The 26462-nt window shown below is 61.2% G+C and overlaps 2 protein-coding genes and 1 long non-coding RNA gene across 4 annotated transcripts; 2 read left to right on the top strand and 1 right to left on the bottom strand.

Annotated features, from left to right (window-relative positions):
- Positions 1–2717: 2717 nt before the first annotated feature.
- PLK5 (polo like kinase 5 (inactive)) lies at positions 2718–10066 on the top strand. The gene is given in 15 exon segments (XM_060297440.1): positions 2718–2919; positions 3578–3691; positions 3844–3960; positions 4647–4776; positions 4891–4978; positions 5070–5165; positions 5787–5985; positions 6116–6242; positions 6422–6498; positions 6632–6716; positions 6965–7042; positions 7584–7696; positions 7699–7740; positions 8906–9016; positions 9670–10066. Coding segments are annotated over 15 exon segments (1680 nt in total). The 5' UTR covers positions 2718–2802; the 3' UTR covers positions 9856–10066.
- Positions 10067–14104: 4038 nt separating this feature from the next.
- MEX3D (mex-3 RNA binding family member D) lies at positions 14105–22018 on the bottom strand. Its single transcript, XM_030845730.2, has 2 exons — positions 21400–22018; positions 14105–15545 (listed from the first exon to the last, which is right to left on the bottom strand). Exons 1-2 carry the CDS (start codon positions 22016–22018, stop codon positions 14167–14169), a joined length of 1998 nt encoding a protein of 665 aa, XP_030701590.2. The 3' UTR covers positions 14105–14166.
- A 371-nt stretch (positions 22019–22389) lies between these two features.
- On the top strand, positions 22390–25993 carry LOC132597154 (uncharacterized). Of its 2 annotated transcripts, none has more exons than XR_009563586.1 (2): positions 22390–22472; positions 25693–25993. It is a non-coding gene; the product is annotated as an uncharacterized lncRNA (long non-coding RNA). The 2 variants fall into 2 exon arrangements; XR_009563585.1 differs by lacking the exon at positions 25693–25993 and adding an exon at positions 23335–23655 and having other exon boundaries at positions 22393–22472.
- Positions 25994–26462: the final 469 nt, after the last annotated feature.

The following is a 26462-nucleotide window of genomic DNA, read 5'->3' as shown; positions in this document are numbered from 1 at the left end:
ACCACCCCGGCCTCCTGAGCCCTGGGCAGGGGTCAGCAGGGAGGGGCAGGCAGCCCCCCTGAGTTCCCCCCTCAACGCCTGCCCCTTTGCAAAACTGCGATCCTGTGCTTGCTACACACACTAGGCTTCAGTTTGCTCATCTGTAAAATGGGGGTATTAGCTCCCTAGGCCTGTGGTTTTTAGGGGGGTGGGGAAGCTAAAACGGTTTTCACTTTCTGATTGTGGCAAAATATACAATCACACAAAATTCACCATCTTCACCATTTTTAAGCGCACAGCTCGGTGGCATTAAGCACATTCACATTGTTGTGCAACCATCCGCACCATCATCTCCAGAACTTTCTCATCTTCCCAAACTGAAGCTCTGTCCCCATGAAACACTGACTCCCCACCCCTCCCCCAGCCCCTGGCCCCCACCATCTACTTCCTGTCTCTCTGGATGTCACTCCTCTAGGACCTTCTGTGAGTGGAATGACACACAGTGTGTCCTTCTGTGTCTGGCTTATTTCACTGGGCATGATGTCCTCAAGGTCCATCCACATTGTATCAAGTGTCGGAACCTCCTTCCTTTTTAAGGCTGAATAATATTCCACTGTATGGGTGGAGCACGTTTTGTTTATCCCTCATCAGTCGATGGACACCCGGACTGTTTCCACCTTTTGGCTGTTGTGAAGAAAGCTGTTATGAACATCTAAGGTTTTCCTTTTATTATAAAGTTTTCCATTCTAGAGTGCTGGGGCAGGGCATCCCTGCTCGAGGGGGCGCAGGCTGGCAATGGGATGGCTCCCCAGCCCCGTGGAGGAGGTTCAGCCAGGAAAACAGTGGGCTGCCGGGAGATGGGGGCAGAGCTGGTGTCTGCAGAGGGTGTCAGCTGACAGCCCTGCTGTGAGGCACTGGGCCAGGAGCTTTCGATTTCTTTCCCCCAGGAGGCTTCTGGGGGTCCAGTGGGCTCAGCTGCCTACTGCAGCGTGAGGGCTCTTCCTATGCTCCCGTAGCCCCTGGAGGAGAGGCCTGGGGGGCAGTATCGGGGGGGCAGGGGCTCCAGACGCACCAACCTGCACTGCAGGCCAGGTTCGGCCACAGTCTGGTGACCCTGGCTTGCATGTCCCTTCCTGAGCCTCAGTTTCCTCATCTATAACGTGGGGCTAAGAAGAGCACCGACCTCTGGGATAAGCCACTTCCTGGAAGGGGTCTGGCTTTCTGACGTTGGCCTCCAGAACCCGCCCAGACCCCCGGCTTTGGTTAATTCTGGGTGATCTCCTCTCCACCGTTTCCTGACGGCCGGGTGGGTCTGTCTTGGGCACAAGACTGTGCTGAACAAATACCTGAATTCGCAGGCAGCAGAGGCGTGCCACTGAGAAGAACCTGGATTCCTGCCTGCCAATGTGGATTCCAGGGTGACAATGATGTGACAGCTCAGACCCCCGGGCCCCCCAGCTGCCTGCCTTCTGTCACACCGCACCTGGTTCTCATTAGCAGAGGACTCGGGCTCCCCCGGCCGCAGCCAGCTGGCCCCCTGCACTGGCCTGGATGGAATCCTTGGCCCTGGAGCTGAGGCCGGCCCCCCGCAAAGGTACCAGAGGATGGCTCCATCCAATGCACTGGGGCCCCCGCAGAGTCCCCCATGCCCTGGGTGCCCCCATTTGACATGCCAGGCAGACATGTGACAACGCAGAAGGTGTTTCCTATCCCTGGTGGCTTGGCTGGGCCGAACTCCGAAATCTGGTCTCTGGAAAATTCCGAGGCCTGATTCCAGCCCCACGGAGCCCTGCTAACCCCTCCCCATTCATTGTGTTATGTAACTTTTGGGGATTAATACCGAGGCATCCAGAGGCAGCTGCCTGGATTCACGTCCAGCACTGTCCCTTCCTGGCTGGGTAAGCGACTTAACCTCCCTGGGCCTCAGTGTGTTCATCTGTAAAATGGGGACAAGGCCAGTTCCTGCATCTCAGAATCGGTGAAAGGGTGACTTGAGACAATACAAGGAAAGAGCTGGGCACTGAGTCTGGGGAACAGCTCAGAGATGCTCCCATGGTTCCCGGGGGGCCCAAGCCTGCCCACTTGTTCTCCATTCCCCTGCCTCTCTTTGGCTGCCCAAGCCAGGAGTCACAACCCCCAGTGTCTGTCCAGCAGTACCCAAATCCTGCTCCTTCTCTCCACTGAGTGTCCATCATATATGCCAGCCTCCCAACCCCAGCAGTGCCCCTTTGGGCTTCACGCCCCTCCCCACCTCCCTGAATCCTGCTGTGGCTCCCTAGTGCCAAGATAATCAAGTCTCGTGCATTGTCATATGGGGTCCGGGGACCCACCTGCCAGGACCCACAGTCACACGTATTCAGGACGACTAGACTCAGACCTCAAGCGCAGTCGGGGAGAGCCCTGCCAAGCCCTCCCTCCCACCCACCCTTCCCCTCGAAGCCTCGAGAGAATGAGACAATCACTCTGACCTCAGTCTCCTGCTCAGAGAAATGGGCGTGTTGACAGTTCACAGCTTGGCGGGAGGCGCAGGATTGGAGGAGCAAGCGAGCTGAGCGCGCGCGGGACTGGCGCTGGGCTGGCGTGCAGGGTGCCAGCGCCGCTCTGGTCCCTGAACTCCCGCCAGCCCCGCGTCCCCGCACGCCCAAGCGCCCCCACGCGCCCGCCCCCTCCCGCGCTGGCCGCCCCGAGCGTCTGGACTCCACCCCTCCCCCCTCGGCCAATAAGACGCGTCCAGGCAGCGCGCGGCCCCCAGAGCAGCGCCGCGCGCGGTGGTCCCGGCCGAGGCTGCGCCAGTGCGCCCGCCCCGCCAGGCTCCCGGGAGGGATGGAGCCCGAGCCGCGGCGGCGGCGGCGGCGGCGCAGTTGCCGCCCGCTGGTCTCCGTCTTCCTGCGCGACCCGAGCTCGGGGCGCGTGTACAGGCGCGGGAAGCTGATCGGCAAGGTGGGGACCCCGGCACCCCAAGTCCGCTGACGAGGGGGCCGGGCCGGGCAGGGGTCCCGGCGGGGCGGGGCGCGTTCGCGCGATCGCGACCGCAAACGAGCCAGCGTGCGCCCCGGCTTTTGTCTCTGCGTGTGTCGCGTGTCCACGCGAGTTTGGGGCTGGCGTGGGTGGACGCCCGGGTCTGCGATGTACCCGCTGTTCTGCGTGCATCGTGTGGCGGGAACCAGTGTTGGGCACGTTGTGCTGTGTTGTGGGTTGTGTGTCTAGGGTGTGGGTGTGCGCCCAAGTGTTCTGCGACTTGGAGCCTTGGTGCGGACCCAGACTCTGTTGTGTTGTCCCTGTGCGTATGTGTCTGAATGTGTCATAGGTCTGTGCTTTCTGTGTTCGGGCGTTGTACCGTGTGTCCGGGGACTGTATTAGGGTCCGTGGGCTCTATATATCCAGGTGTGGATGTGTCTGTGTGTCTGAGTGTATGTGTCCCTGTGCCTTCGTGTACTTCTGTGTGTTGTGTTGCCTTGGGTATCCAGGTATGAGGATGTGAGCTATGCATCCATGCGTCTCAGGGGTGTGTGTGTGTGTGCGTGTCTGTGTGTGAAGAGGTCTGGCCATCTGTCCCCACACCTGTGTGCCCTGAGCTCGTGAATCGCCTGCCCCGCAGGGCGCCTTCAGCCGCTGCTACAAGCTGACCGACATGTCCACCAGCTCCGTGTTTGCGCTCAAAGTGGTGCCTCATGGCGGTGGTGGGGCTGGACGGCTGTGCCCCGGCGACAAGGTACGCTCTGCGCATCAGTGCCCAGGGGCGCTGTGACCAAATCGGGTCCGCAGAGACGTCCTGCCCTGGGCGTGGTGAGCATGCCCGTGGGGGCATGGGTACCTCGGGTGTGGGCACCTGCCGGGTGTGTACACGTGGGACCCCGCCTGCAGGTGGAGCGCGAGATCGCCCTGCACAGCCGCCTGCGACATCGCAACATCGTGGCCTTCCACGGACACTTTGCTGACCGTGACCACGTGTACATGGTGTTGGAATACTGCAGCCGCCAGGTGCCCAGGGGGCGGGGCCTAGAGGGAGCCATGCCCCCCCCCCCAGTCCACTGTGCTCATCTGTGGCCCCCTCCCATGTCTGTCTCTCCTTACCTGTTTCTACCTGTGACCACACTAGGCCCACCTCTGCTCACCCTTAATGCTCTAGTGCCCACCTGCTCACCCAGAGGCTCTCTTGACTCACCTCGGCACACCTATGCCCACCTGTGCCCCTCCTGCACTCAGCCAGGCCCCACCTGCCCACACCTGGCCTCACCTGGGCAGTCCTGCCCCTGTTCCCCAGGCCCGGGGCCCTTGGGGCCACTCACACGGTGCAGCCCAGAGCCCAGATGTCCGACAGGCAGGAATGCCTGTTCCTGAACCCACTTGGACTTAGTTGCACCTTCATAGACCCCTTGAACTGCCTGAGCCCACTTAAATACACCTGAGCTCTCCTTTGCCCAGAACGTACCCACCTTGGGTTCGTCTCTTGCCGAAAAGCTCACTGTGGCCCCCTCGACCCATCTGAACTCGTACGTTCCTCCTGGGGCTCAGAGCTCACCTCTGCCTGTCCCACAATCAGCCACATCCACCTGAGAGCTGAATTTACCTTTGCCTTCTTGGGTCCCTGGAACTCACTGTACCGCCTAACCTGGGCTCACCTGTGTCTCCTCGGCGCCGGTGCTGCACCTGCCGGTCCCCTGCAGTCACTGGCCCACGTGCTGGAGGCGCGGCAGACGCTGACAGAGCCTGAGGTGCGTTACTACCTGCGGGGCCTGGTCAGCGGCCTGCGCTACCTGCACCAGAGGCGCATCGTCCACCGGGACCTGAAGCTCAGTGAGGACGCGGAAGGGGCCGCGGGGGCGGGGCGGGGGCGGGGCGAGGGCTGGGATTCCACCCACACGCCGTGCTCCTCCCCCTCCCATCCCCTCCGCCCCCGGGCCCCGGCAGGTAACTTCTTCCTGAACAAGAACATGGAGGTGAAGATCGGAGACCTGGGGCTGGCCACCAGGGTGGGCCCAGGAGGCCGCTGCCACAGGTGACCGGGAGGCTCTGAGCGGGCTCTCTGGGTGGGTGAGGGTGGGCCGGCTCTGGCCCCAGCCTTCCTGAGCCCCCGTTATGCCCCCCAGAGTGCTCTGTGGGACCCCAAACTTCCTGGCCCCGGAGGTCGTGTCCAGAAACGGGCACTCCTGCCAGTCGGACATCTGGGCTCTGGGCTGCGTCATGTGAGTGGCCCCCGAAGCCCCGGGCCTGGGGAAGGGGGGCAGGACGGCCCAGCTGGGGCCAGGTGTGGGCAGGTGGGAGCGGGCGCCGGCAGGTAAGGACAGGTGTAGGCATGTACAGGGGAGATTGAGTGGGGGCACAGGCAGGTATGAGCAAACACAGGACCAGTGTGTGCAGCTCGGGGGGCAGGTGGGAGCACACACCTGCCATCATCTGAGCGTGCAGGTATGAATAGGGCATATGGAGGGATGATAGTTTTGAGTGTGCACAGAGGTGTGGACAGGTGTGTGCAGGTGGCAGATACACAGGCAGATGAGGGCATATGTACAGGTATGAGGTGTGAGCATGCATAAACTAAACCCGGAAAGGTATATGCAGGTGTGTCCAGGTATAACCCAGGAGCAGGCAGGTGTACAGACAGATGCTGGTGTCTCCTGAGCAGACAGGAATGGCCAGGTGGGAGCAGATGTAGGGCAGCTATGAGAAAGTGGATGTGACGTGGGTACGGAGTCAGGAAGTGTGGGAAGGTGTGGCCAGGTGTGCACAGGTAGGTGTGAGGCAACCCTGGATGCCCAGGACAGATGCAAGCAGGCACCCAGGTTCCTGCCCCCGACCCGGCCCAGGTACATGGTGCTGACTGGCGCCCCTCCCTTCGTGGCGGCACCCTTGTCGGAGATGTACCAGAATATCCGAGACGGCCGCTACCCCGAGCCTGCACATCTGTCCCCCAATGCACGCCGCCTCATCGCCCGCCTGCTGGCACCCAACCCGGCCGAGCGGCCCAGCCTGGACCACCTGCTGCAGGATGACTTTTTCACGCAGGTGTGGGGTGTCAGCGGGTCGGGGCTGCCCTTCTCTGGGGCGTCTCAGCAGACCCAGGTGTGGGTCAGGACCCCCAGCTAGCCCAGGTACTCAGGAGTGGTGTGCTAATGCCCAGCTCTCCACTCCGAAGGGCTTCACCCCGGACCGGCTGCCGCCCCACTCCTGCCACAGCCTGCCCATCTTCTCCATCCCCCAGCCTCTGGGCAGGCTCTTCTGGAGGGTGGGCCGGCTGCTGCTGCCCCAGTGCCGGAGGCCTTGTGAGTACCGCCCCGCCCTCTCACCTGCTCCTACCTGCGCCCCGCATCTCACACGCCTGTCCTCCTCCCTACCTGCTCTGAAATGTCACCGCCACGGCAGAGGCGAATGTCGGTGGCAGAGGTCTCGCCCTGCATGGGGTCAGGCTCTGCCCGCCCCCCAATCCTCGTGCCTCCTGCAGGCCCCTTCACTCCTAAGGAGGCTTCAGGTCCAGGAGAAGACGGCCCTGACCCTGACTCCATGGAGTGCGGTAGTGAGGTGAGGGCGCGGGGAGGGGGGCATGGTGGGGAATGTGGAGGACATCCTCACAGGGAGGCTGGGCAGAGGGAGAAGCCAGGGGGTCTTCAGGGGGGGAGGCCAGAGCCCCCAACCCCTGCTGCTCCCTCCCCAGGCCTCCCTGTCAGAGGGAGGGGCTCCGTGCCCTGAGCGCCCTGTCCACCTGCTCAGCCAGGGGACCCTCGGGAGTGACCCGGCGGGTGAGCAGACTCTCCATCGTAGGTGGGAGCTGTGGGCAGGACTGAGGGTCGAGAAGTGGGGGCAAAGATCCTGCCTTGCCAGGACCACGTCCCCTCTCCCGGCCTCAATTTTCCCACCTGTAAAATGACAATGATGTCTGGAATCCTTCTGGGGTGAAAATAGGACTTTCCCGGATGTGGGAGTTTGGGGCGGGGCTGGTTGGAGGGGCCCTGGCCTGTCTGTCCCCCACAGAGATCTGTCTCCCCAGGGCCCCAGGGGAGCCCGAGGCAGGAAGTAGAGGCAGCCATCAGGAGCCTGCAGCTTTGCCTGGACTCTGGCGCCCCAGGTAGGAGCAGCACAGATAGCTGGCGACTGTATTACAGACTTCCAGCTTCTCCTGTGGCCCAGCTTCCTGGGCCACTGGGGTTTCCCAGGGTTTCCATGATTGCCCTTTTTCTCTTCTGCAATCCAATCTAGGATCCCACATGGCCTTGAGCAATTTTTATTTTTTAATACAAAAAATGTTTAATGAAATAAAGCAAAGCCCTACGGTATTTTGGACCTTACAAGCATTTCAGATTTACTCATTTCCAGAGGCAGAGGCAGCTGTGATCCCAGGGTCCCCCAGTCCTCCCCCATCAAGGCAAGAGTTGGTTGTTTTTTGTTTTTTGTTTTTTTGGCCGCATGTGAGATCTTAGTTCCCCATCCACGGATCGAGCCCGTGCCCCCTGCAGCGGAAGCACGGAGTCTTACCCACTGGACCGCCAGGGAAGTCCCAAGAGTTGGTGTTCTATTCCCTGGACTTTACTCTCCATCTCCTGTGCCTCTGCCGTCCTTCCGCCCGCCCCTTCCAGGACCCCTGCTCACTTCATTTCATCCTGTGCCAGCCACGCAGGACCCCCCAGGAGAGCAGCGGCCCATCCTCTGGGCCCCCAAGTGGGTGGATTATTCCAGCAAGTACGGCTTTGGCTACCAATTGTCAGACGGGGGCAGTGGTGTCCTGCTTCGGGATGGCACCCACATGGCCCTGCGTCCCGCAGAGGGGTAAGTTGTGGAGTTCCTTTCCCCCTGGGAGGCCAGGCCCTCCTCCCTGCCTTTCTTCATTCACTCCTCACAGATTTATTACACATCTACTGTGCACACCTACAGGCGCTTACTGCCTGGTCGGGGAGAACAATGCTAAACAAATGAATTACTAAGTTGATTTCAGGTGGCAGTTTTCGAAGGAAACGAAACAGGTGAGGTGACAGATTGGGGAAGTGGAGACGACTCTCAACAGAGTGGTTGTGGAAGCAGGGGCTTTCTGAAGAAGTGACGCTCAGGCGAGACAGAAATGATGAGAAAGAGTCCGTCAGGAATAGCATCTGAGGCCTAGGGAACAGCATGTGCAAAGCCCCCGAGATGGGACTGAGCATGGTGGGTTTGAGGAATGGCAGGGAGAGGGGAAGGACATGAAGTCACAGAGCCTCACAGGCCACTGTTGGGGTTGGGGCGGGAAGGAGAGGTCAGACTCACACTTTTTTTAAAAAAAATTAATTAAATTAATTAATTTATTTTTGGCTGTGTTGGGTCTTCGTTGCTGCGCGCGGGCTTTCTCTAGTTGCGGCGAGCGGGGGCTACTCTTTGTTGCGATGCACGGGCTTTTCATGGTGGTGGCTTCTCTTGTTGCGGAGCACAGGCTCTAGGCAGGTGGGCTTCAGTAGCTGTAGCGCACAGGCTCAGTAGTTGGGGCTCGCGGGATCTAGAGTGCAGGCTCAGTAGTTGTGGCGGCCCGTCAGGATCTCAGCGTGGACAGGCTGAGTCTGTGGCTCCAAGGGTCTGGAGTTCAGGGGAGGGGCCGGGGCTGGATGAACAGAGAGGGCTGGTCTGTGCAGAGCTGGTTTCACATCATGGTCCAAGAGACACGGCTGCGTGAGAAGGTGTCCTCGGGTGTGAGGTGTCCAGGATAGAGGTCCTGACAGCTGGCACCGCCCTGTGCAACCCCCCACCCCCATCAGCCAAGTCATCTACATGCCTGACCGGGGAAGGCTGGAGACGTTCGCCCTGAGGGATGTGCCCACCCTGCTGGGTGCCAAGCTGGCTGTCCTTCGGCTCTTTGCCCGATACATGCAGCGGCGGCTGCGAGAGGTGAGGGCTGGGTGGGGCTGGGGGGTGTGCCAGGCGGTGGGAGCCCTCGGCCCTGAGGCCCTGTGGCTGGGTCTGTCCACAGGAGGGGGGCCTGTCCACAGCCGCCTGGCCGGCAGCCCCCAGCCTCTGCCTGCTGCGCTTCCTGGTGTCCGAGCGGGCCGCACTCCTGCTGTTCAGTGATGGGACGGTGCAGGTAAGTGAGGGTCCCCCCCGCAAACAGGGCTGTTACATTGCACACTTCTGGGGGGAGCCCAAGAAAATCGGAAATAAAATGTGTCTGAATGACAGCAAAATGTCACTCAGGGTCATCGTCCTGTGTGGTTACCTGTAGCAGCTGTCGAAATGTCATTTTGTTGCAGAATCATTTTTAGGTTTTCCTGCGCAGTCCTGGCAATCCCTGGGACATCATAGCCACTCCTAAAACAGATTGCAAACGCACTAGTATACAATACTTATTATTTTTAAAAATTAGTATGATTTTATTTTATAGTAAAAATCCCCTCTCCGTTCAGACCAGAGTACCCTGGCCTGGGCCGGGTCTTAGAGGATTGTCTTCAAATGGCCCTGCCCAGCAGCTGTGGAAGCTGGTACCCATGAGGAGCTGCTGTTCCCCAGGGCACAGGCTTAAGAGTAGGAGGTCTCACTGGGCGGCTCTGGGTGGAGGAGTCCCATCTGAGCCTCAGTTTCCCTGTCTGTGTGGTAGAGCCCTGGGCTCCTGACCCTGAGTTCCTATGGGTGGGGCAGCCACTGAGACTCAGATCAGGGGGACCTCAGTCTCCTATCCACTTGTCCTCCGAGGGCCAGGGCCCCTTCTCCCCTCGGACCCAGCTCCTCCCGCCTTGGTAGGTCAGCTGCAGCGGAGACCAGGCTCAACTCGTGCTGAGTGGTGGGTGTGAAGAGCTGCGGCTCACGGTCTGGGAGCAGGGCCAGCCTGGCACCTCCTACCCGCTGGGCATCCTGCGGAGCCACGGCTGTGCTCCGGCTGCCCGCCAGCACCTTCAGCATGCGATCCACATGCTTCAGAGCATCTAGCTTCCCTGAGGGTCAAGGTGGACCTCTGCATGTTGATGCCCAGGACCCAAGCTCCCTTTCTGTCCCTTTTGCTCCCCCAGAGGGGACGTCCTTGGGGACAGCTGGGGGCGCATGCAGGGGGTATAGGAGGTGGGGGTCCTGGCCTCGTGGCATGACTGTTCAACCCAGACTTGTGTTTGGAATTGTTCTTTTATCATTAAAGTAAACTTGACTCTGCAGCCTGCCGTTGGCCTCTCTTTGGGGGAGTTTGAGGAGCTTTGCCAAGGGGGCACCATGATCTGAGCCCACTGCTCCTGTGGCAGAGACAGGCCAGATTTTCACCAACACAGAAATTCTTACTAGAGTGGGGTTCTGCCATGACCAAAAGTCTAAAATATGGAACATTCGCTCAACTGCTGGGCGGTGAGGACACAGGTGTTGGAGGCTGGGAAGATGGCGACCCATGCCATGCCGGGACAAGACACTGGACCAGGGTCACCCTGATGTGCTGCACCTGTGAACCAAGAGAACCAATTGCCAAGGGGGACGAGAGCTTGCCCTCAGGACTTCCCCTCCCCACGCCCCCGGAAATGCTTTCCAGCTCCCTGACTGAGAATGCGGTCCCTCTGGGTTTTTGTGAGTTTCAGTTATTCCAACTCACAGTGGCTGAAACAAAGAAGAAGAGCTTATTGGTGCCTATAACTGAGAGGTTGGGACCCATGACCTTCAGGCAGGGCTGCATCCAGGGCCTCTCACGGCAAGGTAGGGAATTCACCCTGGCCTGGCCCTCTCTCTCCCCGAGGGCTGCAGTGTCTCTGGCCTCACACTTACAATATTCACAACCCTGTATCCAGCAGTAAGCAGTCTCCTCAGGTGTTTCTGGAAAGTCCTGGGACAGCACTTCCTCAGACCAGCATAGGTGACAGCCCTGCCCATGGTTGGGGGACCACCCGGTTAACCATTGCGTCTTCAGAAACCCCTCCAGGGGGCTGGCTTTGGCTGGTCTGGATTTGGACTTCGGCCCTGGGCCTCACCCTCCCCTGGTGGGTCCTTCAGCCACCCAATCTCCACGATCCCCTGCCGAGCTCCCGGGCACCTGGGCCCTTTGGGGCCCTTCTCTCCTCTTATTTCAGCAGCAAACTGACAAGCCCACTCCCTGCAGCTCCCCAGAGACCCCTCAATTCCTTACAGACACCAGGCCAACACCCCTTCTGCCCACCCCTGTCGGGACCCTCGCTCAGGCTCCCGGTCCCACCTCCCTCCCGAGGACGCACGCCCACCACCATAGACCCCTTGGCCGGGGTGGGGGTCAGCCACAGCTCTTCCTCTTGCTCTTGGGGCCAAACTGCAGGGGGGTGGTCTCCATGCCTCAAGTCCCTGCTGCCTCCGTAACCCTCTATGGCCTGACTTCGCTCCAGGTCAGCTGGGGCCACTGGCGCCACCACTACTCTGCCACTGAAGTGTGGGCCGGCCCCGGGTTAAGCATCGCCCTCCCACCCACCCATACTGGTTCCTTGAAGCTCTGTAACAAATTACCACAAAGTAATAGGTATTTGTTCTCCACGTTCTGGAGACCAGAAGTCGGAGACCAAGGTGTGGCAGGGTCGCGATTCCTCTGAAGGCTGCGGGGCAGGCGGGGAGGGCGGGGGCCGGGCGGGGGGGGGGGGTGGATTCTTCTGACCTCTTCCAGCTTGTGGTGGCCCCAGGCATCCCTGGGCTTGAGGCTGCATCACCCTAGCCTCTGCCTCCGTCTTCACACAGCTTCACCCTCTGTGTCTGAGTCTCCTCCTCCGTCTCTTATAAGGACATTAGATTCAGGGCCAACCTAATTCAGGATGATCTCATCTCAAGATTCTTAATTACATCTGCAAAGACCCTTTTTTAAAATTTTTATTTATTTATTTTGGCTGCGTTGGGTCTTCGTTGCTCTGCGCGGGCTTTCTCTAGTTGCGGCGAGTGGGAGCTGCTCTTCGTTGCGGTGCGCGGGCTTCTCATTGCGGTGGCTTCTCTTGTTGCAGAGCACGGGCTCTAGGCACATGGGCTTCAGTAGTTGTGGCTCACAGGCTCTAGAGCACAGGCTCAGTAGCTGTGGCACGCGGGCTTAGTTGCTCCGTGGCACGTGGAATCTTCCCAGACCAGGGGTCGAACCCGTGTCCCCTACATTGGCAGGAGGATTCTTAACCACTGCGCCTCCAGGGAAGTCCCTGCAAATACCCTTTTGTAAGCTCCCATCCACAGGTTCCAGGGGTGTATCTTTTGGGGGCCACGAATCAATGCACTCCACCCCCTGAGCCTCATCAGAGCTGGTTGCTTGTACCTAGGTGTATCCCCATTTTTTTGTTGCTTTTGAGCCACACTGTGCGGCATGTGGGATCTTAGTTCCCCGACCAGGGATCAAACCTGTCCCCCTGCAGTGGAAGCGTGGAGTCCTAACCACTGGCCCGCCAGGGAAGTCCCAGGTGTATGCCCATTTTACAGATGGGGAAATTCCAGCAGGGCTAGGTTGGAACCATGCATGTATGTGGCCCTTCCTGAGACCCACCTGCGGCCCTGCAGCCTGGGGCTCCTACTCTCAGTTGGAGGATCTGATGTGGCCATCACTCGCTCGTGGGGTGCCCTGTCCATCTCTGGCTACTTCCTCTCCATCCCTGTTGCCCCATCAGACGCTCCTGTCATCCCAAGCCCCTGGCCTCCTCCTGGAAGCCCTCCAGGCTGCTCTGCTATGCCTTCCTAGCTTTCCTAGTGGGCTGTGTTCCCCAGACCCCTCATTGCCCATTCCTCAAGCCAGCAGCCTGTGGTCACCTGGCCCCTGGGTTTGTCCCTGGAGCAGTCCTGGGCCCCTCCCTGTCACCACACCCCATCCTCCACACACTCCAGCGCTTCCTTCCCCGCCTTTGGAACTTTTGTGGCAACTGCCAGCTGACCACGGTCCAACCCATGGTCCCCCAGTCCTCGCCTCCAGGCCAATGCCAGTCCTGAAGAAATGTGTCCAGCAGCCCCACGGGCCATGGTCCTCTGCTCCCAACTAGGTGACAGGGGGACACCACCTGTGGCTCATCGCTCAGATGTTCTTTGGGGACTGGTAGGTGTTAGGAGTCATCCTGGGAGAAAGGTTTGCAGACCTCAGTTTCCCTGTCTGTATAATGTCAGGTGGACCCCGTCCTGCTGGAGATGGGGGTCCCACACACACCACGGAGGCAGGCCGATGCCCTAGGAAGTAACCACCTGGTACCATCCCCTCCACATGGGTCATAGCCGTCCCCATGGCTGGTTGTCCCCTGGGATGTCAGGTCCTGAGCCTCAGGAAAAGGGGACCTGGCTGGACCACCTTTCAGTGTAGCCCCGATGCCGACAGCACCTGGCTTGTGGAAAAGCCTGGAATTGGGGTATCCTGAACTCTAACTCTTGTATCTGGAAGACTAGGGGGGGAGGGGCTGGATCTGAGCCCTCCCCCCACCCCTCCCCCATGCCCACCAACCCCACACCAGGCCAAGGGCTCACGTGTAGTAAAAAGACTTTATTAAGAAGGCTTTGAAGTCAAAAAATAAAACTCTTGATACAATTTTCTGAACCCTTAGGTCAGCTCAGCAAATATATAATCAGTAATTTAGCTGTGTAAGATTAAAGGTCCGTTACTTTATTTAAAATAAAATATATTTTAGTTTTCTTAAAATTTATTCCATAAAGTACATATTTCCCTATAAATTCCCTACATATACACAAGAGGTAAAAAGTAAAAGTTTAAAAAAACAAAAAAATTAAAAAACGGTCAACAGAAACCACAGCAGAAAAAGGATTAATAATTAAAAAAAAAAAAAGTAAGTTCTGGACGCCCCCGCCCCCCGCCCCCCTCCAGCCTGCGCGCGGCTTACATACTAAAGGGTAACCAGTTGGCCCCAAAAAGGGAGCCGTCCTTCTGGAAGTTTCTGCAGAGGTTGAGGCCGTGGGAAAACAAACACTGTCAAATCGATATCAGCTACGTACAAAAGGACAACCGGGAGAGTTGTAAAAATCGTGTTGTTTTTTTTTTCCTTAAAAAGATCACCCTGGGGAGGGGGGGGTGTCTTAAATAAAAAGTGCAAGCAGGCCTTTTCTCTCTGGTTTATTTTAACCTGTCGACTCAATACTGTCATTTGTTAAGAACTGAGGTGTCGCTGGGCCACCGGGTCGCCGTCTCCACGCTTGGGACTGGAGTTAAAGCTCGTCTGTAAACACTGGCCAGCCCGCCGCTCACCCCGCCCACCCCCTCCCCTTCCTCCCCACCCGGCCCTGAGCACCCACCCCGCGTCCGTGGACGGGCCCTGAGGGCCGCGGGCGCGGCGAGGTGACCGGCTAGGAAAAGATATGAATGGCCTGGGTGGCAGGTGTGCGGCAGGCTGGGCACTCGGGCTCGCTCTTGCCGCAGATGCGGACGGCGCAGTCCATGCAGAAGAGGTTGTGGCCGCAGGGCACCAGCGCGGCCATCACCTCACCCTCTGCACACACAACGCACTCCCGCGCCAGAGCCGCGGAGGCGGGGGCGTTGGGGGCCGGGGCCGCCTGGGGCTTGCGGCCACTCTCCGAGGCGCTCGAGTCCAGCGCAGAGCACGAGGAGGCCGAGGAGCTGCCGGGCAGCGAGGTGGCCGTGGAGAAGCTGGCGCTGCTCGAGAAGGATGCCAGGGAGCCCTGCGGGGGCCGCCAGGGCAGGGCGCCCACCGGGTCGGGCGCAGCGCGGCGGGCCAGCGGGAGCTCCAGGCTCAGGCCGCCGGGCTCGGGCAGCGTGGGCGAGTGTCGTGGTGTGCCAGCCCCGCTGCTGCGCCGGGCGCCCGCGGCGGGTGGCGCGGGGGCCCCGTTGACGGCGGCGCAGCCACTGAAGGCGGGCAGGGGCGGGGCCCGCTCAAAGGGCGCCCAGATGGTGGCCGCGGTGGGTACGGTCAGGTCCAGCGCCAGGAAGTCGAAGCCGAAGTCGCAGTCCTCGGGGGCGGGTGGCCCCGCGGGGGCCCCCGGACCGTCCCCACCGAAGGTGAAGCCTCCGTTGCCCGAGGCGCCGTAGGGGCTGGTGGGGTCCGCATCCGGCACCGGCATGGTCGGCCCCCCTCGGCCGCCCGCATAGAAGGCCTCGGGGCCCCCCGGGGTGCCCAGAGCAGCGTCCCCCCGGAGGCTGGCCGTGGGCGCGGGGGGCCGGCGGCCCGGGTTGGGGGCCTTGGCCCAGAGGCCCGCGGCTGCCCCGAGCAGGTCCAGACAGACGTCGGTGCCGTTGGAGTGGAAGTCGCTGTCGGGGCCGGTGTCAGCGAAGGCTCCCGTGCGCAGCGTGATGTGGGCCTCGATCTCCTCGCGCGCCCGGTCCACGTTCTCGGGCATGCCCGTCACAGCGAACACCGGCTCCTTGTCGCGCCCGGGCGTCACGATGTACGTGTGCGTCCGCTGCTGGATGCGCTTGATGGTGGCGCCCTTGGGGCCCACCACCAGCCCCACCACGCGGTAGGGCACGCGCACCTGGATGGTGGTCTGTCCCGGCAGGTTGGGCGGGCCCTGCGCGGTACCGGGCAGCCCGCCTGCCTTGCTGCGCGTGGCGCGGATCACGGAGAAGTGCTCGGCGGCCGACAGGATCTCACGCTTGGCCATCTCCACGTCCTCTTTGCGGCCGGTCACGATAAAGACCGGCTCCTCCCCACGCACCGGTGTCTTGATGTACGTGTTCGTCTTGGCGCGCAGAGCCTTGATCTTGCACCCTGTGGTGGGGGACGGGGAGACACAGTGAGGGCAGGGACCCCTCCCCAGGACAGCCCCTCCTGGGCAGCAGCTGCAGGGGCCAGCCGGTGCGCTGGGTTAGGAGGCCCCACCTTCGGGCTGTAATCTCAGGCACTCGGCGTCCCTCCCTCCAACCTTGGGCGTCAGTGTCCACTCTGGTTCTGCAACCCCTGGCTCTGTAACAGGGGGATTGTCCCAAAGGCAAGGAGGGACCCTGTTTTAGGTTGAAAGGCGTCCCCCCAAATCCATGTCCACCTGGAATGTCAGAATGTGACCTTATTTGGAAATAACGTCTTTGCAGATGTAATTAGTTAGGGTGAGGGCATGCTGGATTAGGGCGGCCCTGAATCCAATGACCAGTGTCACTATAGAGGAGGGACATGTAAAGACACAAGAGAAGATGGCCCTGTGAAGACGGAGCCCAGGGTTGGAGTGAGACAGACACAAGCCCAGGAACGCCAAGGCCTGTCAGTCAGTACCACCAGAAGCCCGGGGAGAGGCCGCAACAGATTCTCCCCTGGAGGGAGCATGGTCCTGCCCACACCCTGATTTCCACCTTGCAGAACTGTGAGGGTTCATTTCTATAGTTTCAAGCCATCCAGTTCATTTTACCAGATCTAGGACACGAATGCAGACCCTCTGACACCAACTCCCTGACAGGAGGGGAAACTGAGGCTCGGATTGTGGAAATGGCCTACGACTTCTTCCTGACCATGTGACCCTCCCCCAAGAGCAGATCCTGGGCCCCATATCAGGACGCCTCCAAAGGCCCTCAGTGGTCCCAGCCTCTGAGGGGAAGCTCGGGGACACGGCCTTGTGGCTTCATCTTTGCTGCCTGGGCTGGGCTGGGCTAGGGGGCTGACCCTGCGGAAGGGGGCCAGGGTGGCCGTTGGGGAGAGGGTCAGTCGAGCAGGTTCTTTGACTAGGTGCCTCTCCCACCACCTAGGCGGCCCTCCCGAGGTCGACTGGAAGCTGCCCCTGAGACATCTAAACACCAGGCGTGGCCGGCCGGGGGCCCTGACACCCAGCCCCCCGCCCAGGGGCCTTCTGACACATCTTGAGTCCGGACCCAGGAGTCTGGGAGGACCCCCCACCCCCAAGTTCTGGGGATGCCAGAGGGACACAGGGATATTGTTGCAGTGCAAACAGAGGGCGGCACTGAGTGGAATAACAGCGTGGCTAACTTCTCAGCGAGGGAAAATACAAAGTTAGCGGGACGAGCTGTCTGCCTGCAGCCAAGGAAGTCAGAGACACGGGGCCTGGGCAGGGGGCAGCCTCACCCCCAGCGCAAAGAGGGCAGGAGCCCCCCATCCATGGCTGAATAAAAGGGGGCCAGCTGAGTGGGGGTCTGAAATCTCCCAGGGAGACACTGCTTTCCTCCCATCTCCCGGCCTCGCCTCCTGGCCCCCAGCCATCCCCACTGCACCCGGCGTCCTCCCCGTCGGTGGCTGCTGACCTGGGCTGCCTCCACTCCTGCCTGGATGGTCTCCTCCCCACTTGGCTGGGGAGGCCCCTCCTGCAGTTCCCCTGCACCTGACCTTTCCCATTTGTCACGTCATCCTCACTGCTGCACCCCACCGTCCTCTCCCTTCTCTGCATCACATCACAGCCCGGCACCCTCTCTTCCAGGAAACCCGCCCTGACTATGCTGGGCCAGGCCCCAGCACACACTTCTCAGAGTTTCTCCTCACACCCTAAGTCTGACTTTCTGGACTCCCCGAGGCTGGGGGACTGTGCTGTAAGGGCCGGTGGACTGGGATTGCCCTGGGCACTCAAGGAACCATCCCATGCCTCAGTTTCCTCACCTGCCAAAGGAGGGCAGAAACACACCCAGCCTCACAGGTTTGGGGCAGGACCTGACCGGCCACAGACTGGAGAGTGGCCCCAGACCGGTGCCTGTCCTCATGGGGGAGCCTTGGTGGGGAAGGGACCCCTGGGCAGGTCAGGGCTGGGGAAGGACCCTGCAGCTTTCCGCTTGCCGGCCCCCATCCTGCCCTGACCCAGAGAGCAGCCTTGGATGGAGGCCTCAGTGGCCAAGTAGAGCCCAATTAACCATCCAGACTTCAGCTGTGACATCCACTATCCCCCAAACCCCACCCACGCTAAGACCCTGAGAGGTGGCAGAGCTTGGGGGGGTGGGGAGTGGAACTGCACAAGCCAGGAAATTGGGTTTCCAGGAGTGACCCTGGGGGCTACCGCCAATTGGTGGGTGCAGCAGAAATGCAGCTTCCCGGGCCCTGCCCCAGAATTCCAACTCAGATAACCGGGAAAGGTGGCTGACTGCCCCAGGCCCCAGCAGGCCCCACCCTGCGGCAGCCGGACCCTCCTCAAGAGGGGCAGGGCCAAGGGTCCCCATGGGGGGCCTAGATGCAGGCAACCCTGCTTCCCATTGTTCGTGACCCTGTACTGGGGTCCAGGCACCACTGCACTGGGCGTTCAGGGAACCAGGCCACACGGGCTCTGCCCCGAAGGAGCCCACGTGGTGACCACAGGCCACACTCATCAAGGGAACCTCAAGGCCGTGTGCGGGGAGCTGAGGGGCCGCCCTGGGAAGGAGGCTGCGTGCCGCTGGCTAAGGGGACAGCAGGGACAGAGTTCCAGCAGGCCAGGGCTGGGACGAGTCAGCCCGATATACTGCCACTCCCAACACAGCAGGGTGCTGTCCCCAGGGCCAGGCTGAGTCACAGTACCGTGTCTGGGGGCAAAGCTGGCTCACCTGTGAAACAGGGCCAGGGAAAGCCCCGTGCAGCAGGCACGGAAGGGTGTGACCTGCCACCCGGGGGCCCCGTTCTTCCTACGCCCCCCAGTGGGTAGGTAAGAATGTCAAGGCAGGGGCCCCCGACAGGCCTGCAGCGTCCCACAAGGGTGGGGCCCCGCACAAGGGAGAGAACAGCGAGCGCGAGGGATGATGGAAGGGACCCTGGCTGGCTGGCAGGTCACTCGCTCCCGACCGTGAGCCGAGTGTGCTGCAGACCCAGGCCTGGCTCTGAAGACCCAACCCCGGCCACCCCACCCACGGCCATTCTGCCAACTGGGGCAAAGGCAGCAAGGCGGGGGGCGCAGGGGAGGGTCTCAGAAAGAACTGGGCGCCAGCCCCTGACATTTGATGACCAGCTGGGGTGACAGGCTCTCCACCGGCCCTTCTGAGTTTCCACTTTTCCTGTTTGTGGAAGGGGGCCACCTCCACACCACCTCCAACCCTGGAGCTTTGGAAGGTGGAGGTTCTCTCCTGACTCACCCCTGCTCCCTGCAGGGCAGGAAGAGCCAGGAGACTAGGGTTCATATCTGGGCCCTGCCGACCAGCTCTGGCGGCACCTCCGCTCCTGCAGCCTCTCCCTCCCCGTCTGTGACCCAAGGCTGCAGGATCCTCTCTGGGGGACACCTCAGGGCAGGTTGAGGTTGCCTCTCAGTGGGTCCAGGGCACCTTCTGGGCCCCTCGGCCTCCGGGAGGAGAGAGCAATGCAGGGGCTATAATCTCCTGCCTGTGCCCAGAAGGTGCATGGACCCATTTCAGGGCTGAGAAAACCGAGGCTCACAGAGCAGCAAGGGGGTGTCCAGGAAAGGGCGAGCCCGGGTCTGTGGCTCTCGTCAGCACAGGAGGTCGGGCAGGTGAACCCCCTGACCCTGCACTCCAGAGAAGGGGGTGGCCGTGGGCCTGGGGTCAGACAGAAAAGAATAAGTTCAGGGTAGGCCGTGCCCCCTGCCCTAGGGACAGCAGGGCAGTAAGAAGGGACAGGTTCCATGTCCAGGGACCCACAGGGTGGACAGCAGGGTGGGTAACCGGAGGAAGGGCACAGAGTCCTCCAGACTGTGCTTGAGAACTGGTGGCAGAAGCTGGGAGCCACAGATGCTTCTGGAGTGGGGAGACACAAGGGCTGCTGCAATTGCCAACCTGTCCTGGCATTCGTACTCCCCTCTCTGGTGCCCTGCACCCCACTCACCCCTGCACCCCGGGGTGGCTACAGTGTGCCGGCCAGGTGCTGGGATAAGAACCAGCATCTGGCTTGAGAATCCTCACGACAAGGGAGCTGCTCTCCCCCCTGTCACAGAGAGGGGCTCTTGTGCTCAGAGTCACAGGACCACCCTAGTCTGCAGGGAGAGCTGTCAGGGCCCAGGGACCCCCAGAGCCTGCCTTGCTGTCTACCATCCGCAGGAATCCAGGCTGATACCCTGTGTACCAGCGGGTACCAGAGGGACACGCGGTACCAGTGGTCAGTGTGGAGCCTGGCGACCCAGCCACCAGACTGCTCAGCATGTAGGCCAGGTATCGGTGCCCCCTGCTTGCGGCCCGCACCCCCGGGGGGCTGACACGCACATTCACATGGGACTTGTCCTCAGGCTCCACCACCAGGTGGATCAGTCTCATGACCTTGGGTGACAGCCCCCAGCCTCAGTCTCCACAGGCTCCTGGACACTCGGCTGGGAAGCAGCTGTCTTGTTACAGGTCCCAGTGAGGTTACTGGGGACAGGGGCGGCAGGAGGTGTGTCCTGAATAGGAAGGAGGCAACTGGGTGGCAGAGGGGAAAGGTTCGATTGTGGTCTCGTGGTGCCTGCGGGTAGCCGCAGGGCCCGGAGAATGGTTTACGGGTCCCCCTCCCCCCGGCTCCCATTCCTAACAGCGGGTCCCCGGGCCCAGCATCACGCCTGGTCCTCCTTGTGTCCACACATGGGGAGGACAAATGAATGACTGAACGTACCTGCACCCAAAGCCAGAGGGCTTGCTACCCCCTGGCCCCACCCACCCAGAACTAGTAGAGCGGTGTCCAGGGCATCCCTGCGGTCCTCTGCTTGTGGCAGTTAGGGCGACAGGTCACCTTGAGACTCAAGCCCCCCAACACCCTTCTCTAGCTCCTGTTACCGAGGGTCCAGAGGCAGGGACCCCTAGCCCCACGTCAAGCCCCGCCCAGGCCCCACCCCAAGTTCTAGAACCTGGCTGAGCAGCAGGGAGCCCGGAGGTGCGGGCAGGAAGGCAGGAAAGTTGAGGCTGGTGGGCAGGCAGCTAACAGGGTGGGTGGGTGTGTGCTGGGCCGGGCACTGCCCACCACCCTCCAGCCCGCCCGCCCCGCAGCTCCAGGGCCAATGAGCGGCCGCCGGCCTGATGTCACCCTGCAAATCTCAGCCTGGCTCGCTAACAAAGAGAACAATGGGGCAGCCACAGGGACACTCCGACAATGCCGCTCCGGGACCCGCACACCCTGGGTCTGCTGCTGGCCACCTGGCCAGGGGAGGGCTGTGGGGCAGGACCCCAAAAGTGGCTTTTACGGGGGGGGGTCCTTGTGCATCCCCCAAATCCCTGACTGGGGGCGGAGAGCCCGGTAGGGATCCTCTCTCATCCTGTCCTGCTCCCCATTCCCAGCAGGGTGCCCAGGCTGGCAAGTCTCGATGCACCCTCTCTGTGCCGCCAAACTTCTCTCGACACTGCCGGAGCGCCCGCGCCCCCAGCCCCAGCGACCCCCCAAACCCGAGCGAACCCGCCCCGTGCCAGTTTTGGGTGTGGAGCGGGCACTGCCCAGCCCGGCCCCCTTATCCCTGGGATGCCACCGCTGGCGGCCCAGGGCCCGGGCAGTGAGCTGCACGCAGGGGCCTTTCCCGGCTGCAGGCACCCAGACAAAGGCGGCAGCGGGGCCAGAGCGCCAAGGGGAGGAGCGCGGGCTGCGCCCAACTTTCTCCCGCGGCCAGCGGCAGGACAAAGGCACACAGGCGGCCACCGAGGCCCGAGCCCACGCGGGGCGTGGCCGGGGTCTGGTGTCCAGCCGCGGGCTGGGCTGGGTGGCCCCTCCCGGGACGAGCCGCGAGGGGACCCCCGGGGAGGCGCCCCCGACGGCGGCCACTCACCCTGGCGACCCACGATCTCGGCGACGTGCTCGGAGCTGGGCACGGGCACGCACTCGGTCATGTTCACGCTCTTCTTGCGGCTGCCGATCACGCTCATCTGCTCGGCCAGCAGCGTCGGGGGACCCAGGGCCGCGGGGTGGGGCGCGAAGCCCGCGAACACGTCGGGCGGCGATGGCCGAGGCGGCGGCGGGGGGCTCACGTCGGGCTCCAGCAACGGCAGCGGGCCGGGGGCCACGGCCACCCCGGGCGCGCCCGCCTCGGGCCCGTCGGGGGGCGCGGGCTCCGCCGCGGCCCCGCAGTCTGCGCCTCGCGCCGCCGCCACCGCTCCGTCCCCGCCGCCCGCGGCCGCCCCCTCCCCGTCCTGGTCGCCCGCGCCCCCCAGACCGAGCCCTGAGAGCTGGTCCAGGGCCAAGCGCAGCGCGGCGGCCGCGTCGTCGGGCTCGGGCGGCGGCCGGGGCGCAGGCGCGGCCTCCTCGGCGCCCTCGGGCGGGGGCGGCGGCGGCGGCGGCGGCGGCGGCGGCGGCGGGGGGCCCGGGCTGGGGTCCCCCCCGACCGCCGCCCCGGGTCCGCCGCTGCGCTTGCCCCCGCCGCCGTCGGGCTGTCCGGTGGAGCTGGGCATGGCGGCGCTAGCGCTCGGGCCCGCGCTCCCGCCTCTCGGCCGCCGGCCGCCCCCGCCGCCGCCGCCCGCGCCGCCGCCCTCCGCCTCTGAGAGCTCGGCCGCCGGCCGCCGGCATCCAGCGGCGGGGCGGGGCGGCGGCGGGGCTGCTCGGGCGCGGGCGGCGGCGGCGCGGCGCGGCTCGGCTTGCTTCTAGGCGGCGGCGGTGGCGGCTCCTCGGCGGCGGCGGCGGCGGCGGCGGCGGCGCGGACGCTCCTTCCCTCCGCCCTCCCGCCGCCTCCCTCCGGCCGCCGGCCGCCCCGCCCCGGCCCCGCCCCCGTGACGCGGCTGCCGCCAACAATGGGGCGCCGGGCAGGGCGCACGCGCGGGACGGGCGGGGCGGTCACGTGGCGCGGCCACCCCCGCCACGGGCTTTGGGGCGGGCCGGGCGCTGTGGCACGTGCGGGAGCGGCCGCAGGTAGGTGCCCGAGGCGGCCCGGGCCCTGGGGGCGCGAAGGCGCCCCGCCCCAGTCCTCGCCTCTGGGCCGGTGTCCCTCTCCCGAGGCCCCTAGCGCCGGGGCTGGCCTCCAGACTCCGCCCCCCTTCCCCCGCGCGATCCCCGCACGCACCTGGCTCCTAGGGCCCCCCCCCCCGGGAGGTCTCGGGCACCCACATCCCCCATCCCGGGAGAGTGCCCGGAGCCGAGATCGCGCCACGTGGTGGTGCTTCCCGGCTTGGGCTGGTTTCTACCCGCCAGAGCCCTCGGACGTGAGCACCGCCCTCTAATGCTCAGAGAGCAGCCCAGCGTGCCCACGCCTAAAGCCAACCTGTCCCGGTGGCCCTTCCTCCAGCGGCCTTTCAGGGCCTTCTTTTTTCCTTTGGGGCGAAGGAGCCGTCCAGTTTCCCCCTGTGGGATTTCTTTTGGTGAATGGATGGGCTGGGATCGACCCCACCCAGGTAGTCGTACCCGGTCTCCGAGGGGACCCGGGACCTAGTCCCTGCTTGGCTGCGGGACCTCAGGCCAATTGCATGGGCTCTTTGGGTGGGAGAGGGGGCAGCCCGCCCCTTTTGTCCAGCACTGACCTCTCACCTGGTCCACTGCCATCCTCACCCGACCTGGGTACCTGCCCCCCACCCCATGGAGTCCTTCGGCCACAGCTGTCCACGACTGGATGGCCCAGAGTTCGTCACCTCTCTTCACGAACTCTGTCTTCCCTGGCAGGTGCCCCTCCCCCTCTCTTAAGGGACCCCAGTTCCTCTCTTAAGGTCTTGGACTTCTCTTTTGTGTGCTTGAATGCTCGCTCGGAAGTATTAATTATTTCATTATAACTTATGTTCAGGGACTTCCCTGGTGGCGAAGTGGTTAAGAATCCGCCTGCCAATGCAGGGGACACCGATTCCCAGCCCTGGTGGGGAAAGATCCCACATGCCACAGAGCAACTAAGCCGGTTCGCCACAACTACTGAGCCTGCAAGCCACAACTACTGAGCCCCTGCGCCTAGAGCCTGTGCTCTGAAACAGGAGAAGCCACTGCAATGAGAAGACCACGCACTGCAACGAAGAGTAGCTCCCGCTCGCTGCAACTAGAGAAAGCCTGCGCGCAGCAATGAAGACCCAAGGCAGCCAAAAATAAATAAATTTCTTAAAAAAAAAAAAAAAAACAGGAGGAAGGGGAGAAGTGTCATAAATAACTTCAGAGACACGGAGGAAAATGCCAGAAGCCACCAAAATTGCTGAAAGGGGGTCTGGTCCGGGGAGCATGGGGCTGGGCATGGCTATTTTCCATGATGGGAATTTCAGTTATTTTTTTTTTATTTTTATTTTTTAGCTACACATATATTAGTTTTTAAACGTGTTGAGGCAACACTGATGAAAACACCACGGCCAGTGAGGCTCGGTGGGGGCCTGGGTCTGAGCTCTGCTGCTGAGCGCCCCTCCAGCACTGCCCAAAGCGGAGTGGCAGTGGTGCCTCATCCAAGGTCATGTTTTGAGAGAATAATAGTCAAGGAAAAGAACTTTGTTGCCAAAGAATATAAAACCACAAAACTGCCTTCCTTGCACCACTTCCACGTTCAGTCTTCCTCCTCCAGTTATTAAAATGTGCTTGTGGCAGTTGATTTTGGAGTGGGCTCATGGTTACTTTTGTGAATTGAGTTGGGTTTGAAATAAAATTTACACGCAATGAAAGGCACCTGCTTTCACTGCCCTGTGCATAAGCTCTTCCTGGCCAGATGAGCGGCTGCAGGACCCAGTTGGCTCTCCCCTCTCTGTCGGTCACCTGGACCAGTTTTGCCTCCTCTGGGGCTTCACGTAAACAGAATCTTTTTTTTTTTCCCCCTTTTTGTCTGTACCGTGGCACATGGAATGTCCCTGACCTGGGATCGAACCTGTGCCCCCTGCAGTAGAAGCTCGGAGTCCTAACCACTGGACCGCCAGGAAGTCCAGGGAATCGCTTTGTACTCCCTTGTGGGGTGAGTTTTTTGCACTCGGCCTAAGTTAATTTTTGTCTTTTTTTAAAGACTCCCGGCCAGGCAGCTGTGCATCCAGGCTCCTTCATGGGCCCGTGTGGGCTGCCTGGTCTCCCCAAGGCTGCCAGGGACCCTCTGTCTCCCGCCAAGCTGGCTCCCCACACCTCTAGGGCCGGCCAGGATCTGTGCACAGATGTCAGGTTCCCTGAACCCCTGATATATATATATATATAATTTTTTGATAAATTTATTTAGTTTTGGCTGAGTTGGGTCTTCGTTGCTGGGCGCGGGGTTTCTCTAGTTGCGGTGAGTGGGGGCTACTCTTTGTTGTGGTGCGCGGTCTTCTCATTGCAGGGGCTTCTCTTGTTGTGAACCACGGGCTCTAGGTGCGCGGGCTTCAGTAGTTGTGGCTCGCAGGCTCTAGAGCGCAGTCTCTGTAGTTGTGGCACACAGACTTAGCTGCTCCGTGGCATGTGGGATCTTCCCGGACCAGGGCTTGAACCCGTGTCCCCTGCACTGGCAGGCAGATTCTTAACCACTGCGCCACCAGGGAAGCCCCCTGATATTGTTTTATTTTTAAAATTTGGGATATAATGTACACATATTAAGGTGCACCCTTTAAAAGTACACAATTCAATGTTTTTTTTTAGTAAATTAAAGAGTTGTGCAGTCATTACCACCATCAATTCTAGAACATTATCAGGAATTCCCTGGTGGTCCAGTGATTAGGACTTGGCACTTTCACTGCTGAGGGCCTGGGTTCAATCCCTGGCTGGGGAAATAAGATACATTCCGCAAGCTGGGCGGCGTGGCCAAAACAAAAAAATGATCATCGTCCAGAAAATGAAACCCCTTACACTTGTGCCATTACCCCCAAGCCCCCTACAGCCCCAGCCCTGGCAACCACTCATCTACGGATTTACCTTCTGACATTTCACATGCACGGCATCAGACACTGTGGCCACAGCGGTCAGGGTTCTCCAGAGAAACAGAGCATAGGAATTGGCCACACAATTATGGAGGGCTCTGTGTGATTCAGTCCGAGGCCAAGGGCGCGAGAACCAGGAGCTCCAGGGCAGGAAGAGAGGGACGTCCCAGCTCAAGAAGAGAGAAGGAACTTGCCCTTTTGCTGTCCTTTTGTTCCACTTGGGCCCTTGATGGGTCGGATGACACCCAAATGGGTGAGGGCGGATCTCTCAGTCTACTGAATCAAATGCTAATCTCTTCCAGAAACATCTGCACAGACACACCCAGAAATGTTTTACCAGCTCTCCAGACGTTCCTCAGCCCGGTCAAGTTGACACCTACAATTAACGTCACAGCTTGCTTCTGTGTCTGGCTTCTCTCACTGAGCATCGTGTTCTCAAGGTCCATCCACGTTGTAAACGAGTGTCAGTGTTTCTCTCCTTTTCACGGCGAAGTGATGCTCCCGCGTGTGGAGGGACTAGATTTTTTGTATTGAACCATCCCTGGATAGACGCTTGTTTCATCAATTTTTTAAAATAAGTAAATAAATAAATTTTTGGCTGTGTTGGGTGTTCGTTGCTGCGCGCGGGCTTTCTCTAGTTGCGGTGAGCAGGGGCTACTCTTCATTGCGGTGCGCAGGCTTCTCAGTGCAGTGGCTTCTCTTGTTGCGGAGCAAGGGCTCCAGGTGCGCGGGCTTCAGTAGTTGTGGCACGCAGGCTCACTAGTTGTGGCTTGCGGGCTCTAGAGCTCAGGCTCAGTAGTTGCGGCGCACAGGCTTCGTTGCTCCGCGGCATGTGGGAACTTCCCGGACCAGGGCTCGAACCCGTGTCCCGTGCATTGGCAAGCGGATTCTTAACCACTGTGCCACCAGAAACCCAAACTCCATCCTTTTTAAAAATGTGTTCCTTCCACCCTCATGGAGGAGGGGTAGGGGATGGGGAGGAGTGACAACCCGATTTGCAGGGGTCCTGTCGCAACCCCTGAAGGGGACGGGGGAGGATCTAAGAGGTGGCACGACCCCCTAGTGACAGGTA

This window comes from Globicephala melas, chromosome 3 (genome assembly GCF_963455315.2).
Source record: "Globicephala melas chromosome 3, mGloMel1.2, whole genome shotgun sequence".
Lineage (NCBI taxonomy): Eukaryota > Metazoa > Chordata > Mammalia > Artiodactyla > Delphinidae > Globicephala > Globicephala melas.
This window is presented reverse-complemented; position numbering and strand designations above follow the sequence as displayed.

Coding starts and splice junctions, on each gene's coding strand:
- MEX3D (XM_030845730.2), bottom strand. CDS start 22,018: ATGCCCAGCTCCACCGGACAGCCCGACGGCGGCGGGGGCAAGCGCAGC. Junction 15,546..21,399: donor CGAGATCGTGGGTCGCCAGG/GTGAGTGGCCGC, acceptor CCCCCACCACAG/GGTGCAAGATCAAGGCTCTG.